The sequence below is a fragment of the Mustela lutreola genome, chromosome 15 (assembly GCF_030435805.1).
Source record: "Mustela lutreola isolate mMusLut2 chromosome 15, mMusLut2.pri, whole genome shotgun sequence".
Taxonomy (NCBI): Eukaryota; Metazoa; Chordata; class Mammalia; order Carnivora; family Mustelidae; genus Mustela; species Mustela lutreola.
This window is the reverse complement of record NC_081304.1, coordinates 57,010,129-57,034,512: the sequence shown is the minus strand read 5'-3', so window position 1 is coordinate 57,034,512 and position 24,384 is coordinate 57,010,129. Positions and strand designations below refer to the sequence as shown.

The following is a 24,384-nucleotide window of genomic DNA, read 5'->3' as shown; positions in this document are numbered from 1 at the left end:
TCATCCAACGCTGCACAGCTAAACAAATGATCAGCCCAAACTTTGAAATCCTCCCCTTGCCCTAGAGACTTCTGTCCAGTTACCTACATCCTGACTACCCTCTATGGATCTCTCCCCAGCTAGCCAAAGGAGGCTTTGTTTCACCTGGACCTTCTGACCCCAGCTCCCACCAAGGTGGGTGACAACTCAGGCCTGCTTCTCCTGCCCGTCTCACAGTCTCCAAATGAGCATATGCCCTCCCGGGAGATGAACAGAAATACCACCACCCACACCCAAGCAGTCACGTTCCCGGCTAACTTCCTTGTCTCCTTATTTAAAACAGCACCACCAACGAAATTTTCCTCTTTGTGATGGCTACTGGTCCTCCCCGGCGAAGGAAAAAAGAGCAGGCAAGCAAAGGAAAGTCACCCAGGGATTGAAGACAAAAATCCCTTCCTCACTTAGAGCAGTGTTTCTCAAAGTGTGGTCCCTGGAACCCTGTGCCGGTCCCCTGGGATGTGCATTAAAAAATGCAGATTCCGGGGCCCTGCTCCCAACACCAGGTCAACCTGGAGTCCGGGAAGCTGCCTTTCAACGTGCATCCTAGGGGAGCCTCGTGCCCACTGAACTCAGAACAGGCTGGCAGGCAGCTTTGGAGAAAGCACTCGAGAGAAAGCGTGCTTCTGAAATCGAAACTGGGAACATAAAATTTTAATAAGCACAATTTATAAAAAGACAGTGCTTAGCTGCATGGCTACTTTATTAAGGAAAAGGGTGCCATCCCCAAGCCCTTCAAAGGAGACTTCTTTTAAGAGGGATTCGCTCCAGTCTCTGGAGTACCAACCCCCACACTCAGCCCCCCACAGCCTCCTCCCCTCATCAAGTTCAGCCCGGGACTCCTTCCCCCTCAGGAGGCTTCTGGGAACACCTGACTCTTACCTTCTGCAGATGCGAGCAAACACGACTTGAGATGGTCACGGGCGGTCGTCACTCCCTTTAGCAGCCAAATCAGCGAGTTTTAAGGTACCCCCATTCTGCGTCTTCTCACACCCCAAGCCCAGAAGCAATAGGAACTCCGGAGAAAGGCATATCCACAGGGCCCCACACCCCCACTCCCCCCACACCCAGATCTATATATAACATCTCTGAAGTTGTCAAGCCTAACGAGCCGCTTTCTGGCAGACCCGTTGCCATGGCAATGACTGCTAATGAGCCCGGTGCCGTGATTGGCACTGCTTGAAGGCTCCTCCACAAAGAACTCTCCAGCAAGTTCTCTCTTCCCAAATGCACAGCCGGCCAGGACCCCCCAGAAGCAGCCAGGCATGGCCAGGTGGGACTGGGAGGCATCAGTCCCCAGGAACAACTTTGGAACTGGGGCTCCCTGAGCAGTCCAGGACCCAGGGGCCAGGGCTGGCCTCACTGTTCCTCAATGCCATCAGCCAGTTAGCAGTAGTAACAGGGGCTGCGAGCGAGCCACCCAGCTGGGCCAGGTGACTGGAGAGTCACATCTGTTCCACACCTTGCAGCTGGGCACCCGTTCCGGGTGGAGAGACTCCGACACAAAGCTGGGAACGGCCACCAAGGGCAAGGTCATCTGCCCTGCCCATGGGTTAAGACACAAAGCAGGAAGCAGGGACCAAGTTTTTAGGGTGATCCACCAGCCTCAGGATCTGCACCTCTCAGAGTGTGGGGCACCTTTCCTCTGTCTGAGAGGTGAGGCAGTAGGGTTCTCTCCAACTCTGGCCGCCTTCCTATCCCGTCGGTGACTCAGGTAGCAGAGCTGGGGAGGAAGTAAGGGACCCGGCGATGGCTCAGTGCACCCTGGGAAATGAAGTCCTCACGGGTAGTTTTCTAGGCTGGTGGGGAGAGGATGGACCCACACAACGTCTTCATGTTCTTCTAAGGGGGAGAGATGGAGAGACCTGGCCGGTGGGAGGAGAAGGAGGAGAGACCACACAACAGAGAAACGGGCTGAAGGTTCAGGAAGACACGGTCGCGTCCATGCTGTCCCTACCATTAGTCTCAGCACAGTGTCCAGAACACTGGATAGAGGGATGCAGGGACCATCGGAAACTTGGAATCATTAGAAACGGGCTCCAGACAGATCTGAGGCTTTCTCCCAAACAAGCAGACAGAATGATAGCCCAAGCAACACGCGCGCCCCACCTGTAACAAATCCCAGCTCTTAATGGATGCCGATGAATGGACTATTCAACCTTGAGTACAGGGAGGCGGGGGAAGACAAGATAACATAGTTTCTTTCACTGCAGAAAATAAATCGAGGAACAGTATCCAGAAGCCTCCCGGGAGGCACAAACTTCTAACCATGACCTCATATGGTATCCAGACGGAAAATTCCAGGAAAGTGTTTAGCAACCTCAATAGAAGGCAGGAAGACAGAGCATTTATGATACAAGAGGAAAAAAAAAACCATAAGGATTGGACAAACTAATGCAAATGAGGCGAGTAGCCTGGCAAAAGGAAACAAATGCTATAAAAAAGGGGACAGGAAATAAGCAAAACTTGTAGGGATATTTACGAGGTAGCAACAGGAACATCCAAGTCGGTTGCCACAGAATGTGGAATTGGTCTTGCAGAAAGGAAACATAAAAAGGAAAAGCTTTCATTGCGTACAAAGCCAATGCAAGAATTTTTCCTGGAATGCAAAGGAAATACACACAAAAAAATGAAAACAGAGGGCCAGAAGAACAAGGCAAGATACAGATGCTCGGTGCTCCTGAAGAAGAGAAAAGAAATGATAGACCATGGTTGATGGGGATGGCACGGGGGGCGGGGGGGGCGGATTGTCTTCAGCTAAAAGAAAACACGTACGAGCAGCATGGTAGGTCCCACGCTGCTGCACACAAAATGGATTTTATAAGTCGATGGCAGGCACACCATGAACAATGGATTTACACGGCAAAGGTAAGGAGAAAGTCCCGTAATGGTTTATGTGGGAGAAGGGTGTCCCCAGTAAATGAGCAAAAAAATAACAGCTGGTCACAGGCTTCTCTGTAACTGCATTTCAAAAGATGCTTCTGGATTGTCACGGGGAAAAGCCAAGACCCTTTTATGTGGCCGTTCCTTGGGGCACTTGGGTGGTTCAGTCAGTGAGCGTCTGCCTTTGGCTTGGGTCGTGGTCTTGAGGGTCCTGAGATCGAGTCCCGCATCAAGGCTGGTTCTCCCTCTGCTCGCGCTCGATCTCTTGCTATCTCTCTCTTTCAAATAACAGGAAGGAAGGAGGGAGGGAAGGAAAGGCATTCCTCTGTGGACAGTGGTTTGGGGAATATAGGTCTGCAGACCATAGGTCCGGGGGAACCTGTGTGTCCTCCTCAGAAGTGCTTAGAAGATGCGCCACAGCTGCTGGAGAGACGACAAATAAAGCTGAAGGACTAAAGCAAAAATGTCCCAGGCTGACCACCAAAAGCAGCTTAAAAAATATGCAAATCATCGTCACCAATCTAGTTACAGACTCTGTATACGTTCTGTACACATATATGGTACAAAACAAGGAAAATTATAAGAAAAATATATTTTTTATTGCAAGAAAAATATAAAACATTCTCCCTATATGGTATAAAACAAGGGAAGAGCTTGGACCACAAATTCCGACACTACTAGAAAAGATTACGAGGCAGAACAAAGTAGAGCCCGGGCACCTAAGGGAAATGAAATCAGAACACCTCTGGTCCTGCCCTGAAAAGGGGCTGCTCCTCTTGTCTCCGTCCCGATGATCTCGCTCATTTGCTCCCGACCCCTGGCGTCAAGTATCTGCTCTCACCGCTTTCCTGGGGAATGACAGGTTTCTAGCCAGAGGGGCTGTGACAGAAGGGAAGGGTCCTCGGGGACCACAGACGTTTCTTGGATTGGGGTGCTGTGAGTCTGACTTCTCAGCCACCTCTCGCTGGCTCCCACGGGCAATCAGCTTCCACAGGGAATCCTGACCTGAGCATCTCTGTGCCCCTTGGGCCACTCTGGTTGGACCCCCTGCATGAAGGCGGGATCAGGCACAGAAGGCCCACCTCCAGCTTTTCCCAACAAAAAGCCAAAGCAAGCAGGCAGGATGCCTTTCTTCCTTCCACTCCTCCAAGCACAAGGTTCCTCGGTACATGAGACCGACGCATCACAGGGTTTGCCGGAACGCTTCACGTGTGTATTCAGACTGCTCTTGGACAGATCACCTTTGGCTTGGCTTCTTTGGGTCCCTTAAAGGAACTTTCCAAATCGGGCTTCAATCACTCAAATGCAATTATGCCCAGGACTCAAATGCAAACATCCCCAGGACTCTTGCACCACCCCTGTGTCCTTGGGTCTCCCACTCAGGATGCACAGCTGGGAGGGGTCCTGCTTGCAGCAGTAATCCACATCCCAGGGGCTGGCCCCTGCCACTCACTCATGCCAGACCTTGGCCCCCATGACCAGCGCCCAGAGGGTGACTCACTCAGGCTCCCCAGCTCCAGCCCCATGAAGCGAGTCTCATACTCATGCTTGCCAGCATCAGGCACCTTTCTGGACCCTGGGGACTCTCTCCTGTCATCCTCCAGACCTACCAGCCATGTGCTTATCACCCAACCCTCTGTGAGCACAACCCCCATCCCCACACATGTCTAGCTCCTAAAGGACATGGCAAGGGTCCCAGCCGCCCTGAAGAGCCATCTGTAAGCCCCCCAGTGCCTCCCCAGGGGCCAGTCGACTCACTGGGGGCTGTTTTTCAGGACGGGGCAGGGAGAGGACACAGAACAATACACTCTCTTTTCTGATCCTAAAAAGGAACGGAGTGATCTGGCTAACCAGGAATTTTGATGAACACAATCACGACGTCTTCTCTGTGAGGCCACAGGAAGTCGACCCTCACGGGGAAACTCAGCTAAGCTGGAAAACACGGGGTCTCCTGTGGGGCGAGTACAGACAAACGATGTCGCCACCAAGACCGCAGTGCAGGGATCAGGGATGAGTTGGGCACCCCTCCCCCACCCCGCCGGATCCCCACCGCATCCAAAGCCATTCCGTGGCCCTGACGTGTCTGCAGGGCAAGCAGCGGGGGGGGGGGGGGGGGGGGGGCGGCAGGAAGGAATCCGTCCTGGAGGAAATAACTTCAATTTGGGCCTTACACACGTTCCCACGAGACCCTGTATCTCACGGACACTGGACAAAGACACTTCTACTACTGGTGCACCTGCCGTCCAGAGAGAAGACAGAGGGGCTGATAAACAGGGTCCCAAAGGGCACAGGGCACAAAATGAGGAACTCCGGACGTCAGCAGACATCTGAGATGGCTCGTGCTTTTGCTGCTGGCATCTGCACAGAGCAGGACAGGGATCTGAGAGACACCCACCCTCCAGCGTCCCTTGGCTTGACCAAACGACACAACTCAGTCAGTCCTGCTCCGTACCGAGGTTTAGAGCAGGTGCCCGATGACCTCATGGCCATGTTCACGCTCAGGTGAGGCAAGGCAGTTCCCACAGGTGCTCAGGAACACGGAGCACAGCTCTGGGAAGAAGATGGGGCGTGGCGCCTGCTTCCATATCTTGGAGCCTAGAGAAGTTTGGGGAATCCAAAGAAAGCCCCTAACTTCGGTCCCACTTCTAAGATCTGTCAGGCCCTGATGTTTCAAGATTATAAAGGGCGAGGCAGTGAGCTCCCGCCAGCCTGTCCCGGCTTCTGGCCTCTGAGCAGGAAAACCTTAATGAATCCACTCACCAGCTCGTGATGAACTGAGACGTTTTACTCCAACTCTCAACTCTGAGGAATGTTGGCTGCCTTTCCTCCTACCCCTTCTCCGGCAGATAAAAGTAGCGTGGGCCGTTCTGATATCCTACCTCCAACCTCAGGACCCCAGAAGCATCGGCAGAAAGCACACAGGCCTAGGCATAAGGAGACCGTGTTCCCAGACAGCAAGCTATAATTCAGAAAGTTCCCTGAGCCTCTCTGGACCTCTGTCCCTTCATCTATAAAACCAGGGGCTGCCAGCCCTCCAACACTGGGGTCCTCTGACCTGAGGGTCATGTCATGTAACAGGGCCCCAAACCATCTCAGGGGACATTTCAAGGCATTTAAATGACCACACATGCTTGCAAAAGCAAGCACCCCATAAACACGAAAGGACAGAGCCCTCCGAGGATGAACATGATTGCCCATGTCCCACTACCTTCCCCCTCGCCCGAAGGTGTCCCCCAAACTTTTTCGGTCCAGCGAGTGACTATTTCCTCAGCCAAACCCAACTTGGAACGGATGGGAAGGCTATGCCATCTGAGACACCAGTGAAGCAAACCGATTTAACAAAACTTGGAAACTGTTCAAATGTATGCCTAAGCCAGGATTCGCAACGTTGTGAGCACAACCGCATACCCGTACAGGGAGGCCGAACATTGACCTCTCCCGCTCTGTGCCAAGAGTCAATGTCCCAGCCCCTTTAGGGCTCCGATGTCCCTGTCCATCAGAAGGAGGTGGATGTGAAGTGAGCACTTCCCTTCGTCCTGAAGGATTTCAAAATACACCCTGGAGGGACGTCTGGGTGGCTCAGCCGTTAAGCACCTGCCTTCGGCTCAGGTCATGAGCCCAGAGTCCTGGGATCGAGTCCTACCTCGGGCTCCTTGCTCTGCGAGGAGGCTGCTTCTCCCTCTCCCTCTGCCCCTGCTTGTGCTGATACTCCCCCCGACCCCCCGACAAATAAATAAAATAAAAATTTTTAAAAATCTTAATAAACAAAAACCCAACCCTGCACTCTGGATTTTTACACTCGTATATATGGTCAAGATATCAACATCCTGCCCTTGGAAATGCTTCAAAGGACACACTGAGGACCATTCACCAGCAGGCGTGCTCCTTAGGCAGCTCCTGGGAGGGGGAGGACCCCTCCAATTTCCCTTTGCAGAGGAGAGAGCCAGGAAACAAGCGAATTTTGCCAACACTTGGTATTGGGAGGGGGGAGGAGCCAGGGGGTGGAGGGAACGGGGAGAAGAGGAAATCCTGATAAAGCCCCCTTTCATATTAAGGTATGAAATCCCAGAATGCCTCATGGAAGGGTTTCTGGCACTTTCTCAATCCCCCAAAGAAAAACCCACCTACCCAAATTTCTCAAGCATTCTGTTCCGTTCCAAACAGACCTTACATGTTCAGAGGAGAGGAACAGAACTTAAAGTCCCCAGCTCGGGTGAGATCACAGGTTTGGAACCTCCCGCCAAGCCCCTGCCTACCAGAAACGTGTCACCACGCTCCAAGGCCAGGTGACACTGCTGCTGCCTGCAGAGCCCTGGGGGGTGCCCCCCGCTGTGTCCTCAGGGAGTTGGCGCCCCTCTAAAGAAGGGAGGACTGGAGTTCCTTAGGTCACCAAGGTGGGCATCTGATGCCTGCCTCGGGCTGCCATCTGGCTGGCTCAGCTTGGTGGCCACTATGTAGGTCCCTGGGCACCAGAAAGCCAGGAGCAGCAAGTGTCCCCACCAGGGAGACTCATCTCAGTGACAGGGTGGTGCTGGCAGCTCGAGCTCCGAGGAACTCCCATCAGGGCTCTGACTGCGCAGCGCATCCTTAATGCTTCTGAGCCACAGGTACTGGGGGGAGATGAAGGCTAATCAAAGCTGAACTCCTTGCCCAAGAACGAGTAAGGGGAGCAGCTCCAACCCACCCAAGGCAGCGGACGTTTCTGCGTCTGGTGCCTAGAAAACCAGACCGATGGTGACAGCTGGGGACACCATCACCGAGAGTGGGGACCCATCACCGTTCCGTAGAGATCGTGCGGGATGTGAGCAGGGAGGCCGGCTCGCCTGGCCAGGGCTGCCGCTGTCTCGCTGGGAGATCTTGAGCAACCACTTTGTCTCGGTGGGGAGGCCTCTGTGTCCTTATCTCAAAAATACAGAAGTTGCACCAGATGGTCTCCTAGGGTTTTCTCTGGTTTCTCCTTCTTTCTTTTCTAAGACTCAAGGATTCTGGAAGCTGCTCTTAGCCCACCTGCTTTTTAAGGACATGCTGTTTTGGAAGAGAGGCAAAGTCTTGTTCAAGTGTAGACGTGGGTTCAAGGGCAGCAGACGGAGCCCCGAACACTGGGATTCTGCCTCGGGGCCTCAGACTGTGCCTCTTTCTCTCACAGAGGCGTGTCTTGGTAAGTTCTGGCCTGACCGGCCTATGTCAGCCCCTTCCCTGTCTTTCCCAGAGCCACACACAGATGAGCTCTATCTGCCCACGGACCGGACTCCTGCCCTGGCATCCCAGGGTTCCCTGTGTCTGAAGCTGGAACTCGCCCCATGCCCAACACTTGTTCTTTTAGTTTGTTTAAGATTTTATTCATTTATTTGAGAGAGAGAGATGGAAAGAGAGAACGAGCAGGAGGAGGGGCAGACGGAGAAGCAGGCTCCCTGCTGAGCAGGGAGCCCAACGAGGGGCTGGATCCCAGGACCCCGACATCATGACCTGAGTCCCAGGACCCTGAGATCATGACCTCGAGATCATGACCTTAACTGACAGAGCTACCTGAGTGCCCTGGCAACACAGGTTTGTTCTGAGCCCACTGGCAGATAAGCTGTTCACCACACACACACACACACGCTGGGACCTGAACACACAACACACTCTCTCTCAGCCCAGGCACACCTCCGTCTCCACCAAGAGGCCTCCCTGGGCTCTCACCCCACTCCCTGAATGCCCCTCTGGGGATGACTTCTGGGCTGATCCCTTCTTCTCCAGGAACCTCCCTGCCATGGCCCACCGCCCAGGCCAGCCCCACCAGAACCCACCAGTGCTCGCCGGCAATCCATCAGAACATGACTGATCGGTCTGGGCACTTTACACACCATCCTCCCCCAGTGTAGACCCTGCACCTGTTGCAGGGCTGTCCTCTGGCTAGAAATGCAGAGGCCTAGGCTCCACCTGAGCACCAGGCTCCATATTCTGACGGTCCCTGGACAATTCAGATCTGCTTTAACCTCCAAGAAGCCCTCCTGTGAACTTTCCAGGTGCCCCTGGGTGATAAGTACCGTCTCCCTCTTCCCGGCACAGGCTCAGGCCTCCATCAGAAGCCACACCAAAAATCAGAGATGCTGTCTAACCCAGTCAGTGGGCACCCTGGAAGAAGGCTATGTGCACACACATGAGCCTTCCCATATGAATTGGACACCCCCCCCCCACCCCAGGGCTGCCCAGAGCCTCCAGAGCATGGTCCCTAGAGCCTTGGCTGATGGGAGGTCCCACTTTCCAAAAAAGGGGGGTGTCTAACTTCCAGAGGCTGGAAGGTGGACAAAAGAAAGCTATCCTACTCTTAGATCTTAGAAGAGCACCCGTAATCACAGCCCACCCCTGCCACCCCCAAACTGGACAGAAGCACCCAGCTCAGCCTGCAACCACGGCAGAGACATGGGCAGAAACTTAACTACCGGGGAGGAACCCCCAACAGGCTTTCCCTTTAGACAGTCCCGGCGGAAACCAGGCCACGTAGACGGCAGGTGGGTAGGCAGGAAGAAGCCGAGCTTCAGATTCGGGAGAAGCAAGGGAGGTGAGACGTGGCCTCCTGCCCCCACAAGCCACGCCACCACGGTCACACGCCTCCCCAGAACCGCTGCCCAGGTGACCGGGGAGCTGCCCCCCTCACCCTCCACATCACCTCTTGTCCTTCCCCCACTCCTGATCTCACTCAAGTCTTCTTTTCTCCCAACTCATGCCTGGGGAACCCTCCCCAGCCCCAGCACCCTGGATGCCCCAGGGCTTCTAAGCTCCCATTTCAGAGGTCCTCAGAACCGTTTTCTAAAATACCCAGATTCGTTCAGAAACACCGAGAAAAACTGAGCCGGTCGGATGGATTCTTACCATCACAGAAGAGCCAATCTTCCTTGTGCGGCTGCTGACAACTCAGAGGACAGTCCTGGGTCCTGCGTGGAGTCCCCAGACCCAGCGCCAGGCCCCTGCCAGCTTCCTCTCCATGGCACCCTCTGCGGGAAATGGGCCTGATGCAAGCAAGCAACCGTGCCAAGGGTCAGTGCCGGGGACACCCCGGAGGGTGTTCCTGTGGCTTTGCACCCTGCTGCTCTTTCACAAAGAGCACGCTACATTGCACAGTTCCTTCCAAATCTGCTCCGGGTCCTGTGAGGAAATCAACCACGCATTCTGGACTTTCCAGTTGCGAAGTTTCTGGAGACTTTTTTTTAATTTTTTTTTTTTTCACTCTCTCTCTTTTTTCCCTTTCTCAGCTAAAAAAAGTTGGCCGAGGTCACGACATACAATGGCCAAGCTTGTGTCACTGACCAGATGCCTCCCACCCCCAGGCCTGGGGACAAGAGCTTCTTTGTCCACTATATTTTAGGCGGGACTCCCTGGGTCTGCCCCAGCCCTGCTGGGGAATGTTCCGCCAACTTCTTCCCAACCCGAAGTCACGGCTCTGGCCTCGGCCCCAGCCCCAGCCCCAGCTGTGTGAACCCAAGGCCAGATAAAAGCCAACCTACAAAGAATGAGAAATGCTCCCCCAAGAACCACTGTGTTAGATCCATCCAGGGCTGAAAAGCCGGTGGCCCCTGGGGGACAAGATGAGCATCCCCTGCCTTTGCTCTGCCCTCAACACCTCCAAACCTGAACAGAGGGCGGGTGACCAGGGGGGCGATGCCATGCATCTCAGAGGAAAAAGGGTTTAGGATCCCAAAGCTCTCAATTGCAAGTGGAGGACGTGAGCACAATAAGGCATCCATCAACTAAATGAGTTCAAGCAAGAGACTTGGATCCTACATGAATATCTCAAATCACTCCAGTCAGACAGACAGCTTTCTAAAGGAGCTGAAGGGTTAAGCACTTCAAATCCACACATTTCTGTGTCGGCTTTCTGCGTAAACCGTGGTGATTCTAGGAAACGAGCCTTGATATCAAAGTAAATATCGTTTTCCCAAGGGACCGTGGAGTCGAGAGGTCTGGATGATTTCTTATAAACAGCGTTCTCCCAAATGTATGGATAAACTGTGTATTTATAGAGGGTTCAGTGCCTGATCCTTGGGGTGGGCTAGCAAATCAGAACAATCCTCCAGGGACAGAGTCAGCCGGCTCTAGGGCCCTTGTGGGTTCACTGCCTATCAGCTGTGATACCTAGCGTGGGGTCTTGAAGCTTCAGATTTCTTCAAGTGTAAAAGGGAGATGATTGGCAGTGCCTTTCTCAAAAGGTTGTTGGGAGGATTAAGGGGGGAAATCCACATAAATCCTGAGCAGAGAGCAAAGGGGACCAAAGTACCCAATACAGCCAGTTGTTTTTGTTACGATCAAAGAGTAGGAGGTGAAGTTTCCCTGGACACACACAAAAAAATGGGCCAAGGGCATTTCTCCCAAGAAGATATACAAATGGCCACTGGGCACAGGGAAAGGTGCTCACTCATCACTAGGGAAATGCACAAATGCACAAATCCCAATAAGGACATTAAAACCCCAATAAGGAGTCACCACCCACCCATGAGGATGGCCGCTATCAACAAACAAGTAGAAGAACAGGCATTGGTGCAGATGTGGACAAAACAGAGTCCTTCCTGGTGGGAACATAAGATGGAGCAGATGCCATGAAAAACAATATGGCGACTCCTCAAAGAATTGCAAACAGGGTTTGCATGGGCTCCAGCAATGCCACTTCTGGGTATACACCCAAGAGAATGGAAAGCAGGGACTCCACTCTCTACACCGGTGTGCTGCAAGACTCTTCCTGACGGTCCGAGAATGGAAACAAGTCAAGTGTGTCCATTCATGGATGAGTGAATAAACAAAATATGGCATGTATATACACAGCGGCATGGTGTTCAATCTCAGAAAGGAAATTTGGACACAGGCCACAGTGGAGATGAACATAAAGACATCAGGCAAAGCAAGATAACCCAGTCACGACAAGGCAGATACTGGGGGATCCTACTTTAGGACAGGGCCAAGAAGAGAATAAATTCATAGAGACCAAAAAATCGAATGGCGATCACCAAGGGCCAGGGGAAGACGGGTGTGGGGGATTAGTGTTTAATGGAGACAGAGTGTCCGTCAGCAAGATGACAAAGTCTGGAGGCGGATGGTGATGGTTGCTTAACGTTGTGGAGACATTTGATGCCACTTAACTTATATGCTTAAAAATGGTTAAAATGGTAGATTTTACGTCATGTCTGTTTCAACATACACAACACGTCTGGGACCCACAGAGACAGTTTAGATCAAGGGCCCCTGGCCAGTGTGACATAAGCCACATCATGAAATACTCAGGGACAGATCCTCCAGGGGAGGCAATGCATGCACCCAGAGAGAAGTCTCCCCAGCCCAGTGGTGAAGCCAATTAGAAGACAAGTCTGGGGCAGCCCAGATGGCTTGCTGTGTGGTCCATTTGATTTTCATTCTTGGGGAAACTGAGGCAGCACAGCCAGCATCCTAATGTCAACCACGGGCTAGTCTGATGGTGGGGGCACACACTCAGAGGGCCAAAGCAACATGCCTCCGTCTGGACATGTCCACTCCCACCTTTCTGGTCTTTTTCCTTCCACCCCCAGATCCAGAGCTCATCTCTTCCTTCTCAAAGCCTGGAGTGGGCTGCTCAAGGGGTTCTACTTCCCCTCTCTGCTTATCAGGCTCTGATAGGCTGCAGGGGTGACAATGAGTTCTCTTGAACTCTCACTTTGGGCCAGATGCTGTCCTAAGCACGTTCCGTGCCTTGGATCAAGTAACTCGCCCAGAAACCCAATGAGGAGGTTTCTAGTATGGTCTCCATTTAATAGAGGAGTAAACAGAGGCTTTTGGGATGGATCAGGAAGGATGGGCAGGAGGAATGAGCTAAGGGGATAATACTCTGGGCCCGACATGGCCAAAGGAGCAAAGGCCCAGAGAGAAAGTCATGTAGGTGTGCATGAGGATCACTTCCATCAGGAATTCAAGGGTTCAAGGGCCTAGGATTCAAGGCCACAGAAGGTGACAGAAGGAATAGTTTCAGATGGGGTTCCATTGTGGGAGACCATAAGAGCACTGAGGCTAAGAATCAGTCTCCCTTCTATAAGCCAGAAAACATTGATGCGTTTTGAATGGGGGAGGAAACACCATGAATGTTGTGCTCTCTGATTTTGGAGAAATCATCCCAACACCAGGGCACTGAAAAGATCCAATGTCTGGGAGAAAACTGGTTATGGGATCGCTCCCCTCCTTTCTCTCTCTCCTCAGAAACACAAGAGAAATCCAAGCCCCAGATCTGTATTTGCAAAGTGAGAGGTGAGGAGTCCGCCGGGGGCTGAGTTACTGGCCTCGTCCCCCAGTGGGTTGGGAGGTGGGGTCTGGTGGTGACCACACCCTGACCTTGGAGGTCACCAGCCCTGCCAGTGGAAGGCCCAGAGAGCAGCATGGGGGCCTCTCTGCTCCTGAAAAAGGGCTCCCACCCACAAGAAGGTAAAAACGAAACTCCACCTGCATCCCAGGCAGCCAAGACCTTCACCCTGGGTCCTTCAGGTTTCCTGGACTTAAAGTCCCCAGGGGTGTTCTCGCAGCCCATAACTTTTTGGTTTTATGGCAGCAAAGAGGGGACAGTTTATAGGCTACTCAGCCTTAACACCACTCTGACACTGCATCCCACATGTGAACAGATAAAATCGCAGACAATCACGCACCCTTATAGGCAACACACAAGATTGTCATCATGGTTTCCAAGATGGCCTCCAGCCAATGACAAGAGACCTTTCTGGGCCTTCATGAACCAGAAGGTTAATCTGCTCTGACCTGAGCTAAGCAGAACAAACCAGAGGCCTGCAAATGTTTTACCCTTTAGGGATCACCAACACAAATATCTCGGGATGTGTAAAACTCATAAAGACTTTCTCAGGGGGTTATGGTTTGGGGCAATCCCAGCATCTCAAACCAGAGGTCCCTTGAGTTTTGATTTATGAATCGTCTTCTGTCATTTGAACTGGAACCAAAAAAAGCACCAACTGCTCCCCTTTTGGTCGCTGCCAACAGGTAGGTTCCTACACCTTGGGTCACGTGGACAAATGAGGGACAGTAGGAAACCCATAATCCAAACACACAAAAAAAGTCCGACAATCATTGCCCCAGAGTTTCATTTTCCCCAGGTTTCATGGAGTCCAATGCACCCAACCTTCTTGCTATTATTGTCTCCATTGAGTTGAAAACTGCCAGCCAAAAAGAGGCCACGTTTGCTATGGGCCCTTGTCCTCAGTACCACGAGTCATGTTGTCATATAATGATAATTAATAAGAAAGACAGGGTATGGGGTATGGCGTTGACTCACTTTTCCTAAATGCTTCATAGTCATGAAGGGAAAAATTATTCACCAGACCATGTAGTCTCTGGGGGACCGGGTCTCAAAGGGTCCCAACCCCCTTACAGGCAGCCCCTTGCCTATGGGATCAATCAAACAACTCAGGGTCACCAGCAACCTCTTCCCAAATGCTGTGGAAGACGCAGGCAAGTGCAACACTAACGGGACTTGGCTTCTACAGTTTAGAAGATAAGGCACAGACACAAGGAAAAAAGCAGAAATACCCACACAAGGGAGTCTATCATAAGTGCCAAGCGATAAGTCAGCAGACAATGAGACCTTTCAGAATCCAGAGAAGGGCGAGATCGTGTTCGGCTGAGGCAGTCAGAGAAGGCTTCTCAGAAGATACAGCATTTGCCTGACAGCAGGAATGAAAAGGGAGGGCCTGATCGGAATGGAGGGACAGTGAGAGAGAAGCAGACTAGGCCTTGGTGATGGAGCAGACATTGCGGGGAGGGGGGGGCGAAAGTAAAAGGTGATCCTGAAGGGGACGAGAGAAGCTGGACCCAGTACCCAGGGAGATCCGGCCACGGTAGAAGTCAGTTTGGGGATATATGGTAGAGCTCACAGCCTCCGTACTCAAGTTTCAAGTGCTTGATCAGGGTACAGTTGGGTTCTGTGTGGCCCTTGACACATGGAGATGGGACATCTCAGCTAACCCAGCTGGGGTATCTGCCCAGAGATGGGACTGCAGTCCTACAGGTGGACTCCGTTTATGAAGAAAGAATGGATAGCTGAGCCCCAAGGCGTGCTCTCACTTCCCCCCAATCCTCCTTGGACCCAACCCCGATGAGTGCATGCAGCACCCCCTGGCCCCTTCTGAGACCCTCACAGGCAAGAACCAGGTCTCTGTCCTTCTCCCCTCAATGCAGCCCCATGCCGCACACTCGGGGGCTGCCTCCATGACGGGCAAGGAATGGATGCGAGTTCTGGGAATGAGTTCCAGAAAGCCAACGAGGACGGGATCGTAGCACAGGTAGTGGTGTCCATGAGAGAGAGAGTGAAGACCCTCACCAATGTCAGAGAGGATACGCCTCCTGTCAATCCCAGAAAGAGGAGCAGAGGAGTGAGGTGGGCATGGAAATCTGGTCCAGAGCATATAGGGAGCTGGGGAGCCCGAGGACACATAGGGTGGGAGGTACGATACTGAGACAGGTGTCATTATAGAAGAGGGCAGAGAGAGAGGACAGAGCAGTGCCTGGCTCAGGCCCATAGGGCCCATAGATGGCTCCTAAGAGGGGCCTGGCAGTTAGCTTCCTGCCCTCAGCGTGAGTGGGTCCGAGGCCCCTCATAAGGTTCCTATGTGTCCCACTCCGTACAAGAATCCCAAGACCAAGTGGACTTACCAGAAATGGCACCTACTTTAACACATTTGGTTCCAGGCCTGAGGGAGGCCTTAATTCGACATCTCCCAAACGCCAGCCATTCACGTACCCCCTTGTCCCAACTCTGGCATGGCTACATACCAGCAACCCTAACATTTACCCAGAATTTTTTTTTAACTGTCCTGTAATGAGCTTGAATTTAGCCCGACCCTGAGCAGGAATAGCTATGAGAAATGGATCTGACGCGGTTGGTCGTCCTCCCTATCGCACACTTACATGAACAGAACTTAAAAACCATCATCATGACACGGTCTGGGAGGATCTTACAATAGCCTTAGAGGTAACCCCAGCCCACTTGAAGAAACACAGTTTCAGGCTATGTGGAAAATTACCGAAGAGCAGCCATGAAACGGTCTAGGGAGTTTCTTCTCTGAAATCTAGAAAACCAAGCTCCACTTCTCCATTGACCACATACCCACAACTGCAGGAGCGAGGTCACCCGTGTGTGCCTGAGTCACTGCTGAGAGGCCCAGAAAGGCAGTCAAGGGAGAAACAGGACTTCCCATGCTGAGGGCCATGGGACAGTCCTAGGTGCGTGGAGTGTGCCTCAATGACCTCGCAGGTCAGCAACTGTGAAGGGGATTCAAACTTCCCCGAGTGGACACGGTGCCAAGGCTAATGACACATAGTATATATTCCATCTGATGTACATGCAACGTCTACACAGACACTGCCTTGTTGGAGAAGGAGGGAAGAGACGGGCACGGGAACTCGGGGAAAGGCTGAGGAAGCACCATGTGAAGAGCTTAAGGCAAGAGTGCCTCTCAGAAGGCAATTCAGAAGACAACATCAGGAAACAGCTAGAAAGCAAGAAGTCCTCTTTGAAAGAGGAACAGAAAATCATTGCGGAAAAAGACGGCCAAAATAAGAAGGATGACACAAAGGCAAAAACAGATGAGGTTAGGATTGTACCAAAATGGCTCACTTGAATCCACATTAGTGGTTGTGGGTAAATAAAAATTAAAAAAGAAAAAGTTAAATCAGTAAAATGCAGTAAAATACACTTCAAAGGATCTCCCCAAACTACAAAGGTTTAAAAGGAAAAGAAAAAAAAAAAAAAGGCAAGGAAATGAAAAAGTAATGCATGCTCAAGAAGGGTTCCATTAGAAAAGACCAGACCATGTAGATGAGAATCAATAATCAACTGCAAAAATGACAAAAGAGAATTTTAAAAATCATGCCCAACAAGACGCAATGAGAGGGGTGCCTGGGTGGCTCAGAGGGTTAAGCCTCTGCCTTCGGCTCAGGCCATGATCTCAGCGTCCTGGGATTGAGCCCCACATCGGGCTCTCTGCTCAGCTGGGAGCCTGCTTCCTCCTCTCTCTCTGCCTGCCTCTCTGCCTACTTGTGATCTCTTTCCCTTTCTGTCAAATAAATAAAATCTTTACCAAAAAAAAAAAAAAAAAAAAAAGGGCAAAGAAAAACGTTGCCTGGGAAATCCGTTTTTCCTCAGACTTTTCTTCTGCTCCTACTACGGGCACTTCCCATGGGAATCAAAGCTCCGTAAGGCCGGGACTTGCCAAGGGGCTGGCATCAGCCCTCGGAAAGTGCTAGAAAGTGCAGAAGACATATCCCACCCAAGTCAAAGCTTCGTGGGGCACAATCAGTGTCTTGTTCATCACTATGGGAGTGCAATAAGCACTTGCAGAAGGGTGGACCAAACACAGCTTCAAATATGAGGTTTTGTTCTAAATCTCTAAGATTTAAGATGTATGCATCCAGTCAAGCTGTATTAAAAATGAAAGAGACAGAAAGGGTTCTCTAAGCACACAGGTGAAGAAACCACCCGCGCCCTCTCCAGGCACTGAGAAAGAGAGATCAACATGAGATTGAGGTCAATGGGGAGTCACCATCCAAACGCATCCATGAAGCATTTCTTACTCAATGTAGATGCCCAGCTCAGAAATGCAGCCAACGGACTTCCCAGTTCAGGGGTGAAGCCCAGTGACCAGTGTCTCCCTCAGCCTTGTGTCCATCCTGGAATCAGGCTACCCATGTCTCCTGCAATGTCCCTCAAGGCCAGGACAGAGGAAGCCTCCAGCCACACGTGGGGAGCACTGTTCGTCAATGCTGTCTTTTCTGCCCAAGCATGGGCTGACACTGGGGTAGCTCCTTGACCTTTGGGGACACTGTGCTGGGACCATCACTAGACAAAGTCTCTGACACTACTCTGTGAAGAGTACCACTCTGTTTGCTAAGGAACTGGAAGAATGACCTTTTGCATATTTATAACTCCCATTGAACAAACCAAGCCTTCCCTCCTCCCCAGATCCAGGAATCCCAATCAGCTACCCAACGGCTCTCTGTCACCAAGACCCCCTTCTATATCACCAAAGAGCCGTTCTCCACTTCAAGAACCAGAATCCCCATCACAGTGTGGAAGGTGGAAAAGGATATGCCCCACACCCCTTGCCCCACCCCCACCCCCAAAGAAACACGGAGAGAACACAGGAAAATGGGAACACAGGTCATCTTTATATTCTGGGATTTCTCCAGCTGCTTTAATTGTTCTCATTTTATCACATTAGAAATGGTTATTTATTTTTTAATTGTATGAGTCAAAATTTTTCTTTTTTTTAATGTTTTTATTTTTATTAACATATAATGTAGTATTTGCCCCTGAGGGTACAGGTCTGTCAATCTTCAGGCTTACACACTTCACAGCACTCACCATAGTACATACCCTCCCCAGTGTCCATAACCCAACCATTAAATGTGTTTTTAAAATCACTTTTACAATCGGGAAAACACTGCCTTCCCCCCAAATCAGCATATCCAATTCTAAAATATACCATATGATCCCAATTATGTAGACAAATATATACAGCCAAGAAAAGGGGGGAGGAATGAAAAGAATGCAAAATCTTTTTTATTTCTGCTTTTCTGTATTGTTTCCATTTTCTATTATGAGCAAATTCATTTTGATGCTTTTTTTGAGGGGAGAAGGGGCAGAGGAAGAGGGAGAGACAGAATCTTAAGCAGGCTCCACACACAGCATGGAGCCCAACACGGGGCTCAATCTCACAACCCTGAGATCATGACCTGAGCCAAAATCAAGAGTCAGATGTTTAACTGACTGAGCCACCCAGGAGCCCCAATTTTAATGCATTTTTTTAAAAAAAAATCTTTATTCCATTATGAACTAACGTATGAATACAGCCCTATTTAAAATAATTGGTGAGTATTTGTTAATAAAATCCCCCTTGATACCTCCCTTCACAGTTGCCATCCCATAAAATGAAGGGTTCATCATACTAGCTTTCATATGATAAAGAAGAGTTGGAGGGCTTTATTTTTAAGAGAAGGAATTAAGATAAAACGGGCAATAGTAAGGAACTCTCTGGTCCAATACAAGTTGGACAAAAAAATTAGAGATGGAAGGAACCCCAGAGATCATTTGATCCTATGCTGCCATTTTATAGATTGGGAAACTGAGCCCAGAGACAGATGGGGACTGGGTGCCAAATCTCCCACAGCCCTGCACAGAGCCCCCTCCTTTTGTTCTCCGGCCGCTGTAAGTCTTGGTGCTGATGTTGCTGGCATGGCTAGAGGATTAGCTCTGGTCACACAGCACGGCAAGAGCCAAAGCCCCCCTGGAAGGCTCCCAAGCTGACCCCAACACAAAGACCAGTAAGTCCAGCTCTCTGCTCAACCACGAGCCACTTCCCATCTGTTTGTGGCCAGTGAGCCCCCTGTGTAGGGAGGGGGTCCAGAGAGGAAACATCTGTGCACACAAAGGGAGTGAATAAATGCACTTGATTTTCCTTTTGCCAACTCCTCTTCGGCCTCTTTTTCCACTCATTGAAATGCAAGGCCCCATTCCAGTGAGGAGGTCTGGAAGATTCCAGAAACTTCTAGAAACCACAACCCCACTTTGCAACAGGGATTCCCAAAACAAGGTCCGCATGGAAGTTCTGGGGCTGTGGGCAAGAATAAATAGCAGACGCAACCCCCAGAAACCAGCCACAGGCATCCACTGGCCTGTCCCCAACCCCAGCTTTTAAACTTCAGCCAGGCACAGAGGAAGTTCAAGTATGCCTTCCGTGGCTTTCCAGCCATGTAACCTCAGGCCAGTCACTTCAACCTCTCTGGAAACTCATCTTTTCTCTTTCCTGCATGCAAAAATGGAAATACCACCATCTCCTTCACAGAATTCTTGCAAAGCCTCAAGGGTCAAAACCATTCCATGAATGTTAGCTTTGCCCCATACCTTCCCATCCCCATTAAGTCACTGAGCAACCCTGAGGGAAAGTCTTGAACAACTAAGGTCATAGTGCTGAGCCACTCCCATGGCACCAACTGGGTTTTCCCAACAGCCTGGGCTCATCTGTGTAGACAGACACCTTCTAACCTTCCTGACACAGACCAAGGTCACCAAAGGAGCGAGAGGGATGGCATGTGAAATGGAATTCCTATACTCAGTGGACAAGATGAGGGTTTAGAGGACCACCAGAAGGGAACAGTAAAATACAGGGAGTCAAGCACATGTCATATCTGCCGGGGTCTCTGGATAGCTGGTGACTTATACATATCATAGCCTAGCCCAGTTGACCCTCACGAGAATGCTGAAGAGACATATTCTTAGTTTTCTTCCATAACTGAGTAAATAGAGGTCGTCCTCAAGGTCTTACGACTCACAAGACACAGAACCTGTTTGAGCCCAGTGTGCTGGCTCCAAGAACAATGCAAATCCTCCCCTCCTCGCAGGCCACCCCCACACATACCCAAGGTTCCTCTGCAGTGGCCAAGAATCATCTCTCCAAGGGCAAAATACCCCAGTGAGAAGTTACGGTTGAGGGAGGCCAAGGCTGGCCAAGCCCCTCACCACCAGCTTCCTGTGGTAGAAGGTGGTGGCTGATAGCCTTGTGAGCTAACTGGAGGGAGAGGAGCTGGAGGAAGGAAGGAAAGTACCAAGATAAACATCTCCACAGAGAAGAGCCTTGACCAGCAGCCGGGGTAAATGACATCCAAGAGAGATATTGACTGAGCACCACAAACTGAGTCACTGTGAGCAGCTTTCTGTGCAAGCGGGCAGCCCCTGCCCATCCACAGGAAGGAGCCAAGGCAACATGGAGGTCTGACCTGGGTTCAAAGCTCCAGCTGAGATGGGGACCTGCCTTGCTTTGTCTGGTGGGCCCTGCGCCTCACTTCTTGTGGTCCCCTAGGAGATACAACCCTTGCCTCTAGCCCCACTTTCCCTCCTGTGTGACCCAGTCCACTCCTACCCCCACGGCTGCTCTTGTATTCCTGGCCTACAATGAGTGGTCCTCACTCCCCAAGAGCAGTAAGAGCGTCCTACTCAAATGTGTATGCAAACACAGAAAACACACCCAATGACCATATGTGGAATTGATGGAGAGCCCCCAAGTCTCTGTGTAGGATTTGTCAGTCCCCCTGCAGAGAGTGGGTGTCTTATCTCCCACTTCCATACTGAAATCCTAACAGGGTTCCCAAACCACAAATGAATCAGGCAGGCTTGGGGAAGGGTCATCAGTAACTTGCCTGGGTCTCTGAATTTCATGGGCCTAGGGCCCTCCAAGTAAATACATTCAGGAAAGACTCACTCTCTCTGTCACCTAAAATGTCTGCAAATGTATCTGGAGTTTTTTAGCCAGAGAGAAAGTGGGCCAAAGGTGATCACCTATGATGAAAGCAACCAGTGCTTGATGTGAAATGTACACATGTGGTTGGCTCTTACCCAAACTTTTTAAAGAACTAGTATATTATTTTCACCCAAGGACTCTCAGCCCATGAATATGTGGTTACCTCTGATATGCTTAAGCAGCCAACCTGATCTCTCTCAACATCATTCAATCCACTGCCTTGTCTGTTAGGGTCACACAGCTCTTCTACCATAAGAAGAGAGCCCAATGACTATCTTTTTCTCTAGGGTGGTCAAAGGCACTGGGGTCTGCTCACTACTGTTGCACAGATAAAACCCACAGACAGAAGTGCTAAATAGCTAATGGCCAGATAAAAAGTGATTAGGATGAGTTGCAATCCCACAAACAGAAAATCTCCTGCAGACCTTGAAGCATGCATGGGCTCTGCCAGGAGTGGTGTGGGGTGAAACCCTCAACTCCTTTTCTTTGGCCAAGAATCCCTGTCTTTCCTCCCCACTTGGTCCTCAAAGGACGGAACATGACAATAACAGGTGTAGGCACTCTATTCATGTTCTGAGCTGCAGATACGCAAAACATTCCATTCAAAGGCAACAGAGCACACATTCTTCTCAAGTGCACATGGAACATATTCCAGGGGAGATCAAACGTTAGGCCACGAAACAAATCTCAAAAAATTCAAGAAAACAGAAATCCTATCAAGCATCCTGTCCAACCACAACAGTATGAAACGAAAAATCAATTACAAGGAGAAAACTGGAAAAACCACAAAAATGTGGGGAAATAAAACAACATGTTATTGCACAACCAGTGGGTCATCAGAGAAGTAAAGAAGAAATCAAATAATGCCTAAAGACAGAAAAAAAAAAAAAAAAGAAACACAATGTAACAAAATCCACGGGATGCAGCAAAAGCAGTTCTAAGGGGAAAATTCATAGTGATCCAGGTCTACCCAGTTAATAAAAAAATCTCAAACAATCCAACGTTATGCCTAAAGGAACTAGAAAAAGAAGAACAAATGAAGCCTAATGTTAGCAGAAGGGAAGAAATAATAAAGAACAGAGCAGAACTAACAGACCTAGAGGCATATCATGCTAAGTGGAATGAGGCAGAAGGAGAAAGACAAACACCACAGGATTTCCCTGATAAGTGCAATCACAGATACAGAAAACCCACTGATGTTGACCAGAAGGATAGGAGGCAGGGGACAAAATGGGTAGAGGAGTCATTTGTTCGGTGATGGATAGACTTTTGCGTGTGATCACCTTGTAGCACACTTATCAAAGTAGAACATGGTACATCCAACACTTATGAATGTTATATACCAATGTAACCCCAATGTAAACAAAAAGGAACAATGGCCACTGTTCCATTATTGGTCTCGGTGCTGGTGAACAGCAGAGATGAGTGGGGAGTACGGTAAACTGGAAGAGTCACCCTTGGCATCAGAATGTTGTTGCTGTGCAGGATGCCAAGGCTTGGCAAAGCTAACTTTATTAGCTATACCAAAGCTACGCTTTATTTATTTATGCAAGAAACGCTGGGCATCTTAATTTCTAATGTGAAATCTGATGATTTTTATATGTTGGCAAACCCACTCAACAACTCTGAAATGAAACCATGGGCAAAAATGACAACGAAACAACAACAAAACCTCCTGCAGTCCTTGATTCTGTCCGTTGGCCTCCAGGGCGCAGCTCTTTGTGAAACTGCTGGTATCTGCATAGACAGCTGTTTCCAGAGAGGGCCCCCTGGTTTTTAGAGAATTGAATGCTACCATCCTAGACTGAGAGTATGAATTACTTGCTGCTACCCTACACTGACCATCCCTTTGTGGAGACCTCTTACTGCCAACACCTCCTGCTTGCTGGGTACAGCAGGACACCAGGGTCCAGGGATTCCAAGGGCTGCAAATGTATGGCCAATTTCCTCTCACCCCAGGGCCAGGCGCCCCACCCTGTGTCTCACTTTCCTTGGAAGGGAAGCATGGGACCAGATTTCTGGGGCATGAGAGATGCTGAAAGGCCATCCTACTCTGTTTATGGGAAAGCAGCTCCCCGTCAGTGGACCAGAAGGCTTGGAAGGGGAGGAGGCGTGCAAGGAAGCAAAACAGCAGCCTAGGGAATGAGGCATGAACCACCAGCTGGGGAGTGGGGCACAGAATGTGGTCAGAGGCAAAGCCATGTACTGAGCAGTCTTAACAGAAGATCAGAGATTTGGGAAATAAGGGAGTGAGCCAGGCACAGGAGCCTTGGGAAGGGCAGAAGTGTGTGTCCAAAGGCAAGATGACGTAGTTGTCCCCATGAGCAGAGAGGCTCCCTTGGGGCAGCAAGACCAAGCAGCTAGAAGACAGCAGCCTTGCACCACAGTTTGAGTGGGAAGGAAGGCTGGACGCCTGGTCGTGGGAGGACTGCACGACCCAAACCTGCAGGGTTCTGGGGCCTGGGAACATGTATTCTGGGGCCACTGGGATGACTACAGGGTGATTGGGGAAGTTGATGCAAGAAATCACAGTGTCGGGGGCGCCTGGGTGGCTCAGTGAGTTAAGCCTCTGCTTTTGGCTCAGGTCATGATCTCAGGGTCCTGGGATTGAGCCCCACATTGAGCTCTCTGCTCAGCGAGGAGCCTGTTTCCCTCTATTTTTCTGCCTGCCTCTATGCCTACTTGTGATCTCTCTCTGTGTCAAATAAATAAATAAAATCTTAATTAAAAAAAAAATCACAGTGTCTTTCTCAATCTGCCCGCAGGGGGCTCTCCTCCCGACCTCAGACCCTGGGAGAAGGGCTGCCACCTCCCCGTCCCGAGACCTCACACTTCCAACTGCCCTGCTGTCCCATTAGCGTTGCACACAGCAACCCAACAGCATCTCAAAATGATGCTTGCACGGGACTCCCCCTGGATGCCTTCCTTCCTCCTTCCAGCTTTTCCCTGGAAAGGAGAGTTGGTCAGAGCCGTCTCTCTGCAGGAGAAAATTCAGGCTTATTCAGGCCAGCAGTCCCCCAACTCTTGTTTTTCCAAGTCTGACCCACAGTAAAAAGCCCATGTACCATGACCTAATATACACCCACAAAGCACACATTTCATGTCGCGCTGCGTACCCTATAGCATGCAAGGCAGTCTGAGAGTTTGCCATTCGACTTTTTAGGCTGATTAA

General features: G+C 50.6%; 1 protein-coding gene across 5 annotated transcripts in view; it reads right to left on the bottom strand.

Annotated features, from left to right (window-relative positions):
* Window positions 1-24,384, bottom strand: part of GAS7 (growth arrest specific 7) — a 209,353-nt gene that overhangs the window by 94,153 nt on the left and 90,816 nt on the right. Inside the window, exon 1 of one of the 5 annotated variants that reach the window (XM_059147265.1) lies at window positions 9,775-10,058. The exons of 3 other annotated variants lie outside the window; for them this stretch is intronic. In XM_059147265.1, coding sequence (XP_059003248.1) covers window positions 9,775-9,777 — 3 coding nt within the window. In that variant the 5' untranslated portion in view covers window positions 9,778-10,058. Of the gene's footprint in view, window positions 1-918; window positions 1,036-9,774; window positions 10,059-24,384 lie in introns of those variants that run through there. One more of the 5 variants, XM_059147266.1, reaches the window with a different exon arrangement.